Source organism: Cibotium barometz, chromosome 12 (genome assembly GCF_041138505.1).
Source record: "Cibotium barometz isolate CiBa-2024 chromosome 12, ASM4113850v1, whole genome shotgun sequence".
Lineage (NCBI taxonomy): Eukaryota > Viridiplantae > Streptophyta > Polypodiopsida > Cyatheales > Cibotiaceae > Cibotium > Cibotium barometz.
This window is the reverse complement of record NC_141057.1, coordinates 44,504,934-44,520,361: the sequence shown is the minus strand read 5'-3', so window position 1 is coordinate 44,520,361 and position 15,428 is coordinate 44,504,934. Positions and strand designations below refer to the sequence as shown.

Genomic DNA, 15,428 nt, shown 5'->3' with positions numbered 1-15,428 from the left:
CTAGGGGAGTCACAGCCAGCGAGATGCCTCTCAGACATCTGTTACTGACTTCTGCAGATTGCATTCACCCACGCCAAAGAGTGCCATCCAAGCTTTACAGGTCTGAGGGATCATACAAGTTAAAAACTACACCCCACCCACTCGTGGGATCCTTTGGCCCCACGCACCCATGGCGTCACTACTGAGAGCACAATCCCTCCTAAGAGCTAGACACCCCCGTGTCCAGGGATTCAGGCCTACGGCCTATCAGTTGCAGATCCAGGACATACTCCACTGCATTGGATAATAGAGAGAATTGGATTATTGAATTATACGGGGTGGCTTACCGTTGTATATTGTTTGTAGCCTATGGCTGATGGAAGTGTGCTACCATCTATGTTCTCTTATAATTATTTATGTGTATGCGATTATTTACAAATACTTGGATTGCTTCACGGATGTGCTTATGTGTGACTTGTAGTTGGGCAGACAATCACATAATGGACAACTGATTTTGAGGGTGTTTCATAGTGTGCACTCCCCGAGAGAAAGGGAAAGGTGTGTATCCCACTCATCATCTGGCTCCCTGCTCCGTCTTGTCCAACATTAATAAAAAAAGGGTGGGGCAACAAGTGGCTAGGTGGTTGTGTGTGTGTGTGTGTGTGTGTGTGTGTGAGAGAGAGAGAGAGAGGGTCCGCTTGCATATGGTGGCGCGTAGGTGGGCGCTTTTTCAGGATATGTGTTTGCAGGAGCAGCCTTGGGTATTCATGGCTTGTGACTTGATTGAGTTGGAGGGATTGTCACATGGACGGACACGTGTGCAGGCTTCATGGTGGGACATTGTGAATGTGGCTCATCTTGTCCGTATTCGCTCATCTCACATTTTATCGCATATTCTCCTTTCTTGGCATGAAGTTCTATTATTGGCTCGGTGGGATCCTGGTCATGAAAGACTACTTTTGAACTCTTTGCAGTTCGAAACATTTGTGGAGTCGCGTGTCATTGTTTGGCCAGAAAGAGATGCTTCACGCATACGACTCAACCGCATGGTCAGGTTAGGCTTGGTTAGAATCCGAGATGCTGTGATACCTGGTCATGACAGACCATATTCGTTTCGTCGTATTCGGCAGCACTTTAGGGTTCCTCGGACATTTCAACCACTATGGGTTGACATCATGCATGCAGTTGAGCCTTTTACTCCATTGCCTCGGCCATCTGCAGATCAGCCTTGGCTTGATTGGGCACTATGTAAACCTGGTGACTTGATATCACTTTCAGCTAACCATGTCTATCATAAGCTCGTATCAGAGAAAGATTGGGTTTCAGCCAAGGCCAATAAGGTGTGGGGATTGCACAAGTCTAAATCATGGTGGCAGAAAACTCTTATGTGTGGTTGGCAGTCTAAACTTCCTTACCAAGGTAAGGTTTTCATTTGGAGGATGTTGGTGGGAGGGTTACCTACACGGGATCAGCTCAGCCGTCATAAAATTACATTGGCCTCTTGCTTCTTCTGCACGACATGCACTGAAACAATTATGCATCTGTTCATGAGTTGTCCAGTGGCCCGTCAGATTTGGTCTTTTGTCTCTCGCGTTTGGGAGGCAGTAGAGAGGTCTACTGTTTCGGCTCATCATTGGATATTTGGGATTTGTCCTCAAGTCATTACTTCGGACAGTCACCTTGTGATATTCCATTTCCTTAGATGGACAGGACTTTGGCATATTTAGACTACACGGAATGGGTTCATCTTTGATTCCTTGTCTGGAATACATGGGCACATTCTACGTATCCGCAGTTTGCTACTTTGGCAGTTTTCTTCTCTTCTCTCAGCTCAGCTACTGGATGCAGATGTTATTTCGTTATGGTCTACGGCGGCTCGGCTGGCTCATCTTTGATGCTTTTATCTAGGATGCTTATTTGGCTAGGAGGCTTTCTTATTAGTGTACAGGTTTGCATGGTCATGATCCTTTAGAGGATCTTTTGTGGGGGTTTTTTTGGGGCCATAGGTTCTGTGTGAGCCATGTGGCTGATGTACATTTTACATATAATATAAAACACCATTTCACGGGGGGGGGGGGGGGGGGGGGGGGGGGGGGAAAGAGAGAGAGAGAGGGAGGGAGAGCGAGAGAGAGAAAGAAAGAAAGAAAGAAAGATTTTTTTACGTCTACAAAAGACCCAAAGGATCTATGAGACCAATAGTACTACATGCTGATCTGTGGGTAATTGCATGCCAAGTTCCAACAAAACAAAACATGAAAGGAAGAAATCTAGCTACCCAAAGAATAGGCCCCACGTACTATGCAAGTCCTACATGTACAATGTCATCAACCCAACAAGCCATGTGATATCCTCATCCAATAAAAGTACCATACTCCATGACAGAGTGTAGAGCTGTGATAAAGTCCACCTCCTGTGGTCCATGTCTCCAGAGAATATTCTGGATCTATAACAATCGGGTGGAAGGTCCAGATCTCTAGGGGCAGGGACGTCAGGCTCTCAAGAGGGATTGGGCTCTCTTAGATCTGAGAAGCATCCCGCTGGCTGCAACCTTCTGGGCACTCTGTGTGCGCACGCGCGAGAGCGAAAGAGAGAGAGAGTGGAAGGTCCGGATCTCTGAGTGTGGGGAAGTTTGGCTCTCAAAAGGGATCGGGTCTGAGAAGCATTCCACTGGCTGCAACGAGAGAGAGAGAGAGCTTCAACAAAACTCCCATGTTACCTCATAGCTGAGCATCTTGTAGCCACCTCCATAAGATCATGACAGCCGTAAATGGCCTACCAGAGGCCATTTCCCTACTATTCAGGTTGCTCTAGAAAAAATTAGCATAAAAAATAGAATTAAGCTTGAGTTCAACTTGAATGTATGCTTCAAACAACCACTTGAATGTACGTGTGTGCGTGCGTGAGAGAGAGAGAGGTCCATGTCTCCAGAGAGTGTCCTGGATCTATAACTAATGGGTGGAAGGTCTGGATCTCTGGGGGTGGTGAAGTATGGCTCTCAAAAGGGATCGGGCTCTCTTAGGTCTGAGAAGCATCCCACTGGCTGCAACCTCCTAAAGAGAGAGAGAGAGAGAGAGAGAGAGAGCTTCAACAAAACTCCCATGTCGCCTCATAGCTGAGCATCTTGTAGCCACCTCTCTAAGATCACGACAGCCATGAATGGCCTACCAGAGGCCATTTCCCTACTCTTCAGGTTGCTCTAGAAAAAAGGGCGGTTGGTAGCATAAAAAATAGAAGCTTGAGTTCAACTTGAATGTATACTTGAAAAGGTAATAATGCCATGAAAGAATAATATTTTTACCAGCTTATTTTCAAGATCTTGCCAAACCAAAGAATCCGATGATAGAACCACAGAGACTAGGCCCAAAGTGTCCACGTGAAAGTTGGCATCCAGTAGGACATCTTCGCAGCTGCTAACAATGCTTGCAGCCCCATCGAAACGCCTATATCTTTCATATTTAGCCTGGCTTTCCCACAAACCAGCATCAAGCCGTGACCTCTTCTTCCCATCTTCTATTGGGGATGACTCAACCAAAACCTCACCCATGTCCGCCATCTGTAGAAGCTTCTTTGTGGACTTCTCAAGATGACAGCCCTGGATTTCTTCTCTGCAACAACCACAAACTTTCATATAAAAAAGGTAGACCATGCTTGGAATAAAACATTATGAAAATGAGGCCTAATGTCGAAACAGTATACTTCAATTTCATAAGGCCCTGGACACTCTAGGAGCAACAGCCATCAACCACGAGCTAATTGAGGCATTCAACTCTCTGACAGTTTTACTGAAGCAAGCAAGGCTCATTGGTAAGACGTAATTACTTGTTTTTGACAGCTTTAAGGTTACATCCCATTACGCTTAGGCATCCACATATATACATAGGTGGCCATCTACAGGCAGGACAGTCAAGGATCGACAACTGTGATGCACACTCTCAGATGGTTCAAATCAGACAATGAGCGTGAATTTGGTCTCATACAGCTCACAGGCAGCCTGTAGTAGGGACCAGTGTCCTAAGTCAAGCGCTTTTCACACATGGATGCAGGTAGACCACGACCTCATGCTGTGTGGGCAGGCCATTTGGGCAGCAGGCAGGTCAGACAATGTCTGAGCAGCCTGCATGTGTGCAGAGAAGGCAACAGGTGTTGGCAAATCATTTGTTGAGCCTTCGTACTTGTAAACATAATATTTTTGAACCAAATGCATGTCTTCAGGCAGACTAACCCAGGCATTCATGCCTACAACCTATGCAAAGAGGGCCTATAAGAAGGCAACCCAGCACCTTTTTCTCCATCAACGAGGTTGAGCTTGAACCTTTGCCTGCATCAAAATGTGGAGCAGAGTTGTTGCTTGAACAGAATATTCTTTACTATTCTTAGTTTTCAGCCTCAGCCCACTTTGGCAGACAAGTACATAGAGTACTTCGTCTCAGAAGTGATAGCACTAGTTTAGGCCTGTGTGTACATATTAATTCTGTAAGTCTTAAGTTGCTCTCTATTTCTCTGTTATTGTTTGCAATTTAGACAGATAGGCTTTACATTTGGTACCATAGCTTATGTTTAATAGATAGATGCTTTTAATGACAAGGTTGCTTGCTGTTGCTTGTAGGCCCGTTGAGCAGTCAAGATGAGATGCTTCCTTGGTTGGGAAAGAAGTTTTCCTTCATATCTCAAGTCTTCAGCTGAAGCTCACGAAGGTGGTTCCAAAGTGCAAATAGGGTTGACCGTAAACGGCGAGATCACTGCCAAGCTCAACCTGCAGCAGGATCATAGCAGTTAAGATCATTAAGTAAGCTAAACAAACCGGACAAGTTTTTTTAAGTCCAGATGGTACTCAAAATGGATTTCCTTCAGTATGTTCCAAATGAGTGTATTCATGAGGATCAACTGTCTAAGCCCAACATGGAGTTGGTGGATATTGATCTGCATGTGCATAGCCAAGGGACTATAGGTGGGTGCACGTTTAAGGTTCAACAATGCAGCCTCTACATTTATGGCATTTTCATCTGTGGAATTTTTTTATATTTTGCAAATAATTTTTTCTCAATCCATCTGAGCATATGCACTAGTGGGAAGGTATGCTTAAGTAACTCATGGAATGTAGTCTATCAAGAGAATTCTCAGCAAGAGATTTCTGAACCAATACTTGTGCAGGAGGATTCTCATCAGGTGCAAGTACTTATTCAGGAGTTGCTTGATCCAATGCTTAGATAGGAATGAGACATTAATTATTTTGCGAACAAGATAGACAAATAGAGTAAAGAATGCAACAAATCTACAATGTACAAACAATTAAAACTTCAAAGAGAACAATTTTTAAAAGAAGTAGCACCTAGCCATGTCCATAGTTAAGGCACTCTAAAAGGAGAATATCAAATAGAGCTTATAATATCATCCAAACTCTCATTCGTAGCTGCATCGAGAGCTGGTGAAGCTAGAAGCTCATCGGAATCTGAATCCGATTCTCCCTTCATCGATATGAAGCTCTCATTGTCAAGATTACCACTTGCAACTTGAGCCAAAAGGCGCAAGTTGGCTGCCACATACAACAAATCATTTGTTCTAGCTGTTAACAAGCGGTTCCTCTTCTTTGAGGCAACATGGCTAAAGACACTCCATAGTTGCTCAATAGGAGAGGAACTTGCATTCTGACTAAGTATGCGGATGGCAAGACATTGAAGATCTGGAGTTGTAGCTCCATAATCCTCCCACCAAAGAGGCCCTCCCACATGTGTCATGTCCACCTACGCATCTACAGAACCGAACTTTCTAGCTTTGCTTCTATACAAGAAGAGTTGGCTTCTAAGTGCTCTACATACCATAGCATCTAGAACCAGTCTCGCAAGAATAAGATCCCAACCTTCCAAGACTTCTCTATCCATCTCTTGCCCATTGCCCTGGAACTCCGGATCTAGCACAAATGCAACCGCATGCATATTTGAATGGTATTGATCCCACCTGTCCTGACATAGTTTTGGGAGTTGCTCTCGCTTGTGTTCATCTACTTCCAGCTCCTTGATGCACTCCACCATCTTGTCGATACCTTTGTACACCTTGCCAATGCATGGCTTTCTGCTATCTACAATTTGGAGCATGTGGATGATAGGCTTGGTGATGCTTCACTTCACCCCATAAGTTGTCATCCATGATTTGGCTATAGCATGATCTTCCCTATGCCGTGTGAGAGGTGGGCCAATTGTTCCACTCATCACTCACCACTATCTGCTTGAGAACATTGTGCGCCTTGGTCAACCTCTCCAGCATGAGAAAGTTGTAGGCGAAGCGGGTTCCAGAATATTTGAGCAAGTCCTTGTTTAGAGACCTTCTCCTGAACTCGGATAGAATGAATTGGTGCCGCGTAATGAAGCTAACAATCTCTTTACCCTATGCTATGCACGGAGCAACCCAAGGGCGGGCATCAATGTCCTTCAAGAGATTATTCAATCCATGTGCAATGCATGGAGTGAATGTGATGCACGGGTACTGTCACCATTTGGTCCATCTCCATTTCTGGAGCCACTTCTATGGGACTGTCACTCCATAGAGCGGCCAGATTTGTGCCATGTTCACATGGGGCCAGGCCAGTGTCCCATGTGAAAGGGCCAATCTTTTGGTGTCACATGGATGAGAGCCAGATTAGTGCCACTCATGTGTGACCAGTGCTACGTCACATGGACGGAAACCAGTTTCGTGCCACCCGTGTGTGACCTACTTCGTGCTGTATGGACGGGAGCCTGTTGGTGCCACCCGCGTATGGCCAAGATGGCGTCTGAACTATGGGATTGTCACTCCATAGGAAGACCAGGACATATTTATATTTCTGTCACGCCAGTTTTGTGCCCAACAAGAACTTCTTGTACAAGTTTCATGAAAGGGAGATTTCGTCCATTAATGTGCACATGCATTTATGCCTACATGCATAAATTTGTTTTCGCATGACTTGTTTGCGTGTGCCTGCCTCTTATACTGTGCCAGTACACTGGACGAGGACGCCCCTAGTGTACCGTGGAGTGCTGTTTGCTGACTCGGTGGTGTGGCGTGTGAACAGGTGGTAAGTATTTCCATTTTGGCCCTTTTAAAAGGTAAAATCCATAAACTATGGTTAACTTTAATGTTTATAAGCTAATGTGTTCACAGACATTTTAAAAAGGAGCCGGACATTTTCTTTTGATGGTGCCCATAGTATTAAATTGGTTTTAAGGCTTTATAACCTTTTAAAAAAGGTATTGAATGAAATATTAATATTTTATGCCCCACGTGGGTGGTGGCTGAATTTTTCTCTCCATCACCTACTCTCTTTCTCTCTCCATCACTTGGTATTCTACTCCATTTTTTTGTACTCGCCTGCTGCCCACCTCAATGGAACAGGCTGCCTGTGTGCTGTACGGCTGAAGTACCTGCTGTACCTGCCTCAATGGAACAGGCTGCCTGTGTGCTGTACAGCTGAAGTACCTGCTGTACCTGCCTCCCACCTGTACACGTGTGCTGTAAGGCTACTGAAAACTGTACCTGCCTGCTCTGAACCAGCCTGTAGTTGCTGCCCATGTGCTGAATCTGCAAGTACAGCACCCTGATGTACCTGCTGTACCTGCTGCAAAATCTGAATAGCACTTGGCTGGTTGTACCTGCACACGTGTGGAGCATCTAATATACCTTTTGTACCTGCATAGTACCTGGCTGATTATACCTGCACACATGTGAAGCATTTAATGTACCTGTTGTAAGTACAATACCTGCATAGTACTTGGCTGGTTGTACCTGCACACGTGTGAAGCATTTAATGTATCTACTGCAAGTACAGAACCTGAATACTATCTGGCTATACCTAATGTGCCTAATTGTACCTTCTACAAATTGTACCTGTTGTACCTAGATTGTACTCACCGTACCAGTGCAGAAGCAAAGAATGTATATGCTGACCATGCTCAAGAATGTTCTTCTTGGTGTGGTCAGTATATTTCCCTATGTGGTGTTGTTAACCGCGCTCTCAGAGCTTCTGAGAGCCAGTGAAGGTTTGACTCACTAGAGAATTTGGGAGCAAAGCTCATTGGGGAGAACCAGGTCATGTCCCTCCACGGTGTACCCTAGGCCTATGTTAGTATGGGTATGCCTGGTCCCGGAAAACCAGTGAAAGGCAGGTGTGCACCCAGTGAAGGTAGGAATGAGCCTGTGATTTGAGGCTACTCCGACCAACACATCTTCATCAACTTGAACCAGTTTGTTTGGTTGTTTTCACTCCCTGGTGGAGAAATCTCGCCTATCAAGCCCGTAACACTTGTACATATAAATACTCCAAGAAATACAAAATGTATTGAGAGGGGGCCCGGCCCTTTCCAGCCCAGTGCTGGTGTCATGTGTATTTCCAATATTTACGTTGCTGATGTTGTTTCCATTGTTAATATCAGTTAAATTAAGTGTTCTAAATATGTGTATATTGTCTTCCGATCTGTAGGTCTCCCGTAGGGAGCGGTCACATTGGTATGAGAGCCCGGTCATCTCTCTTTCTCAAGAGGAGACACGAAGTTTTGAGATTGGAAGCAAGTACAAACACTTGACTCAATGGACAGCCAGGGCAACCCATTGGAAGTGCCGAATTCGAGGGGCCAATCAAGTGCTTCATGGGATTCCGATGCATTGCATGGAAGGCATAAGCCTCTTGAGAGAGTCTATGACAGTGCATTCATGGGACAGCCATCACGTGGTAAAGAACCCATGCATGAGGAAGAGCCCGATGCATTAAGGGCTGAGTTGGAGCACATGAAGAGGCTCTTGCAGGCAAAAGAGCAAGAGTTGAAATTCTTGCATAAGGACCCCCATGTACAAAGTGTCATAGAAGACAAGAGTTGAAATTCTTGCATAAGGACCCCCATGTACAAAGCTGATGCTATGGTGGACATGACTTTTGAGTCTATGGCTCGAGAAGTGGGCAAGAAGCCAAGGGAGTTGGCACTCTCTTATCTTATCCGAAAGGGTGACCTAAAAGAGGGAGAGGATGGACAGCTCATGTTCAAGAATCCACCCCGTTTGAAGCATGGAGACCCAACCTCTCAAAGGTTGAGATCATTTTTGCATAAAGAAGAAGTATCGATCACTTCTCGCCATGCATCCACTCCTCATGGCACAGGAGGAAACCGATTCATGCATGCTGAACGCCATATGGATTCCAAGTATGTACATCATGGGGACAGTGTCGGTATGCAAGCCAAAAGACCTTGCCTATTGAGTTGTCTCGTGGCGAGACAAGGCATCTTTCAGCCAGGGTTGTTTTCGTACGGCGTACGACGCCTTATTGTACGGAATACCGTACGGATTTTTTCAAAAAAATAAAAAAATTTCTGAAAATTTTTTTTCGAAAATATTTTTTTTTTCCCAAAAAAGTTAAATTTTTTGGAAGCTAGTGGTCTTTTTTTTGCTTATCTATGGCTATTTGAGCTTCCTCTGTACTATGATGCTTCCCTCCTTTCTAAAATACTCCATATCAGGACTTGGAAATACCTAAGTTTATAAGTATTTTTTTAAAACACTGTATTTTATCGTACGATAAGAAAAAAATTTATATCGTACCGTATTTTCCCATACAGTATCATATCGTACGAACCATACGGTATCGTACCTGACAACTATGCTTTCAACCAGGTCATATGCAGTGGGCCCACAAGAACCAAAGACCCATGTCACTTTGCTTAGTGAAACACCTACATTGCAGAACCCTCAGATATCATCTAGTATTTATCAGAATATTTAGTAGGAATTTTCTAGTATTTTTCCCATAATTTCCAGTATTTTATACATCATTTAGGTATTTTATGTGGACATGAGCAGTCGGCCAGCCCTGTAGCCAGCCGACTAGCTCATGTGGCCCATATAAATAGCTAAGCATGGTATTCATTCATTCATTCATCATATTCAGCATAGAGCATTCAAGCGCTTGGAGCCTTCAGCACAAGGAGCATAAAGCGATTGCAGTTTCCAGCCAGCATACCTCAGCGTTTTCCTCCTACAGCACTCGGTGCATCAACGCATGAGCATACATCAGCAAAACGCAGCAGTTTCAGCATTCAGCTAGCATTCCACATTGCGTTTTCTACATCCATACAGTTTTCAGCATTAATCTACTCATCGTTTTGCTCCAGCCACTTGGTGAAGGTAAAACGCAGCATTCATACACAGTCTGGAACAGTCCCAAACAAACCCTCTCTCAGCCTCAGCTTTGCATCCCTCCCTCATTCCATTGGGAAGAGTGCATAGGCTCGAGATTGGACATCATTGGTGCTTCTACAGTCGTGTATAGTTCAGCCCAACTCTCGGTCTTCAGAGGTCTTGCGTTTGGCTTATCGTCAGTCACACCGTTAGTCTCTTCAAAGATAATAAAGCAAATACTATCTCGGTAACGGGATAGGGGGCCCTTCAATGGGTAATTCGGGACCCCATACGGTGTCCAGTTCTCATCTCTCTCTCTCTCTCTCTCTCTCTCTCTCAAATCTCTTAAAAGTTTGAAGTCTTAAAGTGGATTGCTAAACTCGTGAAACTCAAGATACAGAAGACGGTGTGAGCATTTGTGTGACAGGATTCTCCAATACGAATACTTCCGCTACATGTTACATTGTTATCAGATTCAGCTTGTCTACACACACCATGTCCTAGCGTGAGGGCATCCTTGGATGGTTAGATTGCGTTCCGGCACAACCACCGACTTCAGCATCATGTCTACAGAGGAGAGTACCCATCAGCCGGAAGATGTCTCCCCCGAAGGAGACATTGCTCTTCCGACTACAGTAGACACCATAGCTCTTCTTAGAGCTCAAAACCAGCTGCTCATGGAGCATCTCCAACTCTTGGAGGCAACAGCAGCACGTCCTTCTCCGCCTCCAGCCCCCGACTACATCTCCCTCTTCTTTCAGATGGAACAACAAAGAAGAGAAGACGAGGCCAGACGGAGAGAAGAAAAAGCAAAAGCAGAAGCAAGAAAACAACAAGAAAAAGCAGAAAACCGGAACTATAAGGAAGCCCAACGCATGATCGATGAAGACCCGTCAGGCTGAACTCGCCGCTCGGGAGCACCAACGAGAGCTCGATCGAGAACGTATGTTAGTCGTTCACCAAAGGGAAAAGGAGGCCATTCATCTTAGATAACAGCACCTCTCTTCAGCTTCCCCCGCCTCAGGTGCCACCAGCCAGCAGTCCGCAGCATCAACTACCGTCATTCGCAGTCAACCAAATTTCAATAAGTATGATGGTAAGTGTGATCATTTAGCAGTTAATCAGTTCATTGATCAATTTACTGCTCATTTTCCATTAGCTAGGATCATAGATCCTCAGGATAGAGTCCACGTAGCGGCTCCCCATCTCACTGGTGAGGCAGTCACTTGGTGGCAGCATTGGTCTAATCTTCATACAAACCAGACCACATGTGTCACAGCTTTTAGCTGGGATACATTTGTCCATGACCTAAAGACCATATTTCTCCCACCCCAGTATATATGACTAGCCTGGCAGACAAGTTCTATGGACTCAAACAGAACGGGTCACCCGTGCTTCAGTTTTCTGGCAAGGTTATTACTTTAGCACAGTAGTTAGGGTTATCTGAGCAGATCGAGATGGTCAATTCATTCGTGGATTAGATCCTAACATCCGGTTCACAGTTCGTAACTTTGAACCCAATACATATGACCGGGCTTTGACTCTCGCTCAAAATGAAGAAATGAAGATGAACGGAGGCAAGCCCAAGCAGTTATCACAGTCGAGTACCAAACCCCAACTGGGGAAGGGCAATTCGTCTTCTAAAGACACTAAGACAGACAACAGTCCTAGCTCTAGTTCAGGGGGTAAGGAATCCAAGCCTAAGAAAACCCCCGAGAAAAAGACTAAAGGAGGCATCACTGGAGGCTATCAATCAGAAAACCGATGTTTTTTCTGTCATACCATTGGGCATGGTAAGAAGGATTGTCCAAAAAGGCAATTACAAAGAAAAACTTTGTTTCTCTTGTCTTGAGCCGAGACATGATAAAAGGAATTGTCCTAATTCCCAAGGACAAGAACTTAGTGGGAATGGTAATGATAAGCCTAAAGAAATGCACACTTTAATTATTTTCATTGGGAAAAATACTTTTGAGAAGCTATTTGCATAATACACTAACATTTGAGTATAAAGGAAAATTTATTACATTGCAAGGAGAGCACAATGTACCATCTTCTCCTTTGATATGTAATTCTGTTATGCAATGTCTCAGTTTAAAAACCATTGTGAAAATTTTGATTCAAGTATTTGTGAAGTAGTTAACTCTTCTTTAAACAATTTATTAGAAGAATTTAAAGATGTTATTTTGGAAACATTGCCAAAAGCTTTTCAAAGCCAATTAGTAAGTCATCTTATAGAATAAGTTTGACTGAAACACAAGAAGTTGCTGAATATTTAGAACAAGGCTTTATTAGGCCAAGTAAGTCTCTCTAGACTTCATCAATATTATTGGTGAAGAAAAAAGATGCATATATATTCACTTGTACATATATTATTATGGATTAAATTCAATCACAATAAAAAATAAATTTTCTATTTCTAGGATAGATGAGTTATTTGATCAATTCAAAGGTGCTAAATATTTTGGTAAGATAGATTTAAAGTCTGAATATCATCAAGTAAAAGTTAGAATTGAATATATGCCAAAAACAGCATTTAGGACATCTTTTGGGCACTTTGAGTTTTTAGTTATGTCTTTTGGTCTAGCTAATGTTCTCGCTACTTCTATATTTAGGAAAATCCATGGTGGTTTTTATTGATGATATATTAGTCTTTAGTTAAAATAAACAAGAACATATTGAGCACCTTAGAAAAGCATTTCAATTATAGAGGAAAAACAAATTATTTAATTTTAAAACAAAAACTAAATTATTTGAAAGTAAAAGTTGAACAAAGCTCAAGTAATTATTCAACTTATGAAAAAGAACTATTTGCAATTGTGCATGCTTTTTTAAAGTAGCGTCATTATTTGTATAGTGCCACTTTGGAAGTATTGTCTAACCATGAAAGTCTTAAATGGTTAAGTACCCAAAAGGAGTTAAAAGGTAGGAAGGGACTGAAATCCTACAAGAGTTTGATTTTCAAATCAAATATAGAAAAAGAAAATTTAACGTCGTGAGACAGATGCTCTTAGTCGAGCACCCATGATAAATGAGTTGAGTTTTACTCAAGTAGAAAGTGAGTTGTTGGCTCACTTAAACGAAAAATGTGCTAATGACCCTAGCTATCAAGTAGTTTGGAATTACTTGATTAAAAGAGACAACTCTCAAATAGGAAAATGCAGCTACTAGTGATAAAAGGGTATCACTTAAAAAGATAGTGGTTCAGATTAAAAGAGACAACTCTCAAATAGGAAAATGCAGCTACTAGTGATAAAAGGGTATCACTTAAAAAGATAGTGGTTCAAAGGAATCACTTAATAAAGGATCAAAAGTGAAAAAGATCGTTAATGCCTGGTAAAGATAGTTAATGCCCGATAAAAGCGACATGTCTATCTGTAAATAAGAGTCTAAATCCTTGGAAAAGAGGAAAGACTATAAATTCTCATGGTGGTGATATATCGTAAAGGTATGAGTGTGTGATTGTAAAAGAAAGTAATGACATGTACTCATTTGTGAAAAGAAAAGTTGACCATATTAAAGAGAGGCATTATTACGAGTGGTTATGGATTCCATAATGGTAGTAGACATGGTACAAGGAACCTTATAATTGTTTTTATATATGCATAAAAAGTTATCAAGCAAATAAGTTGCTTGAAAAAAGTCTACCAATAAAAAGAAATGTCTATGTGGACATTGTTTCACTTATTGAAGTGTAACGAAAAAGAAGTTATTACCTAGATCCAAATTCAAAGACGTCCAAACTTTTAAAAGGCAGGGTCTAGTGTTAATGACCGGTTACTCAAGGTACTTGGGGGGACGCCTAGTGATGTGTGCTATGCCAACGTACGAGTAATCGAAAGGACTTGACCGAGCAAGGTTGAGGTTGTCTCATCCACAAAAGAATTTCTCGATTGAGTCGACGGTCGAGAAGTAAAAGGAATTGGCCAAGGGGGGTAAATGGTTACTTTAATTGTTACAAGACTGAGTATTTTACCTCTTTTTCTTAAGCATTGTGATCATGTTTAAACATGTTTAGCATTCACAATCATGTTTAATCCTGTATATTTATGTGTAAGTTTGTACACGTGTGTGGATGCAGATACATGTTTGGTGTGTGTGTGTACATGTGTGTGCATGTTCATGGGCATATATATGTGTTTTTCTCTTACCTTGCTGCAGGTGTAGCAGTTTCTCTCTCAAGACTTCTTGTGGGTCAGCGCAATCAACAGCTGACACGTGGCACATGTACATGCAGGTGACGTGGCTGACTGCAGCTGACACGTGGCGGCTGGCTGCAAAGGCACAAGCACCCCCATAGGCAGGCGGGCGCACACGAGCAAGAGAGAGACAGAGAGAGAGGCGAAGCGATGGGCGGCAGAAGCGAAGGCTGGCTGCCACGTAGGCAGGCAGGCGTACAAGCGAAGGAGAGAAGCTAAACGCAAGGCGACGGGCAGCGATGGGCGGCAGAAGCGAAGGCTGGCTGCCACGTAGACAGGCAGGCGTACAAGCGAAGGAGAGAAGCTAAACGCAAGGCGACGGGCAGCTAGGAAAAGCGCCGGAGAGAAAAAGCGCCGGGCAGCCCAAAACGCGCAAGAGAAAAAGATGCGTGGGATTTTCAAAAACGCTAGCACCACACGTTTATTTTTTTTTATAAAAAAATGAGAGAGAGGAAAAGCTATTCGAAGAGTTATTTTTTTCTCTTTGGAAAAAGCACTTGTAATGGATTTTTCTCTAAGGGGGAAAAGCATAGCTTTTCACCCCTAAACTTGTATAAACAGGGGGCCAAGGTTCTTGTATTCCACAACACCAATTGGGTGAAAGTTTGAGAAGATCTCCTCCACGTGAAGCAAGGAGGCATCTTCTCGGGAATTGTACAAGGGCTACGCCGACCTCGAGTGATAAATAAATACCTACGGGGACGCCACGCTTTGGGGCCAGATGGTCTTTTGTGCAGGAGCACTCTAGCTCCACTTATTCTTTTTCTTCTTCCTCCAAGTTTATTATTCCAGTTCGTAAAGAGTTTTAAGTGTGCTCACCACCCGTCAAGTTTTTGAAGGCCGGTTTCAAGGTTCCATTGCCGGGATTCATCGTCAACTTTTTCAAGGAGCGAGCGAGCCTGTGGTCGACACATTTAATTCGATGGCTGGAACTAGTGCGGAGATGAAGGATTTATCTTCAAAAGAGGATGACTACTTTGAAGAAGATGAGGAAAGCGAGCAAGAATTACCTCTCGATATGCCAGAATTTGAAGATGATGATGCCACCTATGAAGCAAAGATGCAGAGCTTGATGGAGGGATTAATGGAACTCACGTAGGATTCACGTTTTCCACA

At 43.3% G+C, this 15,428-nt stretch overlaps 1 protein-coding gene across 6 annotated transcripts in view; it reads right to left on the bottom strand.

Annotated features, from left to right (window-relative positions):
• The window catches only part of LOC147633465 (ceramide kinase-like), a 61,351-nt gene that overhangs the window by 30,005 nt on the left and 15,918 nt on the right, over positions 1 to 15,428 (bottom strand). For 2 of the 6 annotated variants that reach the window (XM_086806541.1, XM_086806543.1), the window contains exon 2: positions 3,278 to 3,584. The exons of 1 other annotated variant lie outside the window; for it this stretch is intronic. In XM_086806541.1, coding sequence (XP_086662667.1) covers positions 3,278 to 3,584 — 307 coding nt within the window. Of the gene's footprint in view, positions 1 to 3,277; positions 3,585 to 4,259; positions 4,432 to 4,524; positions 4,733 to 15,428 lie in introns of those variants that run through there. 3 more of the 6 variants (XM_086806545.1, XM_086806542.1, XM_086806547.1) reach the window with 3 other exon arrangements.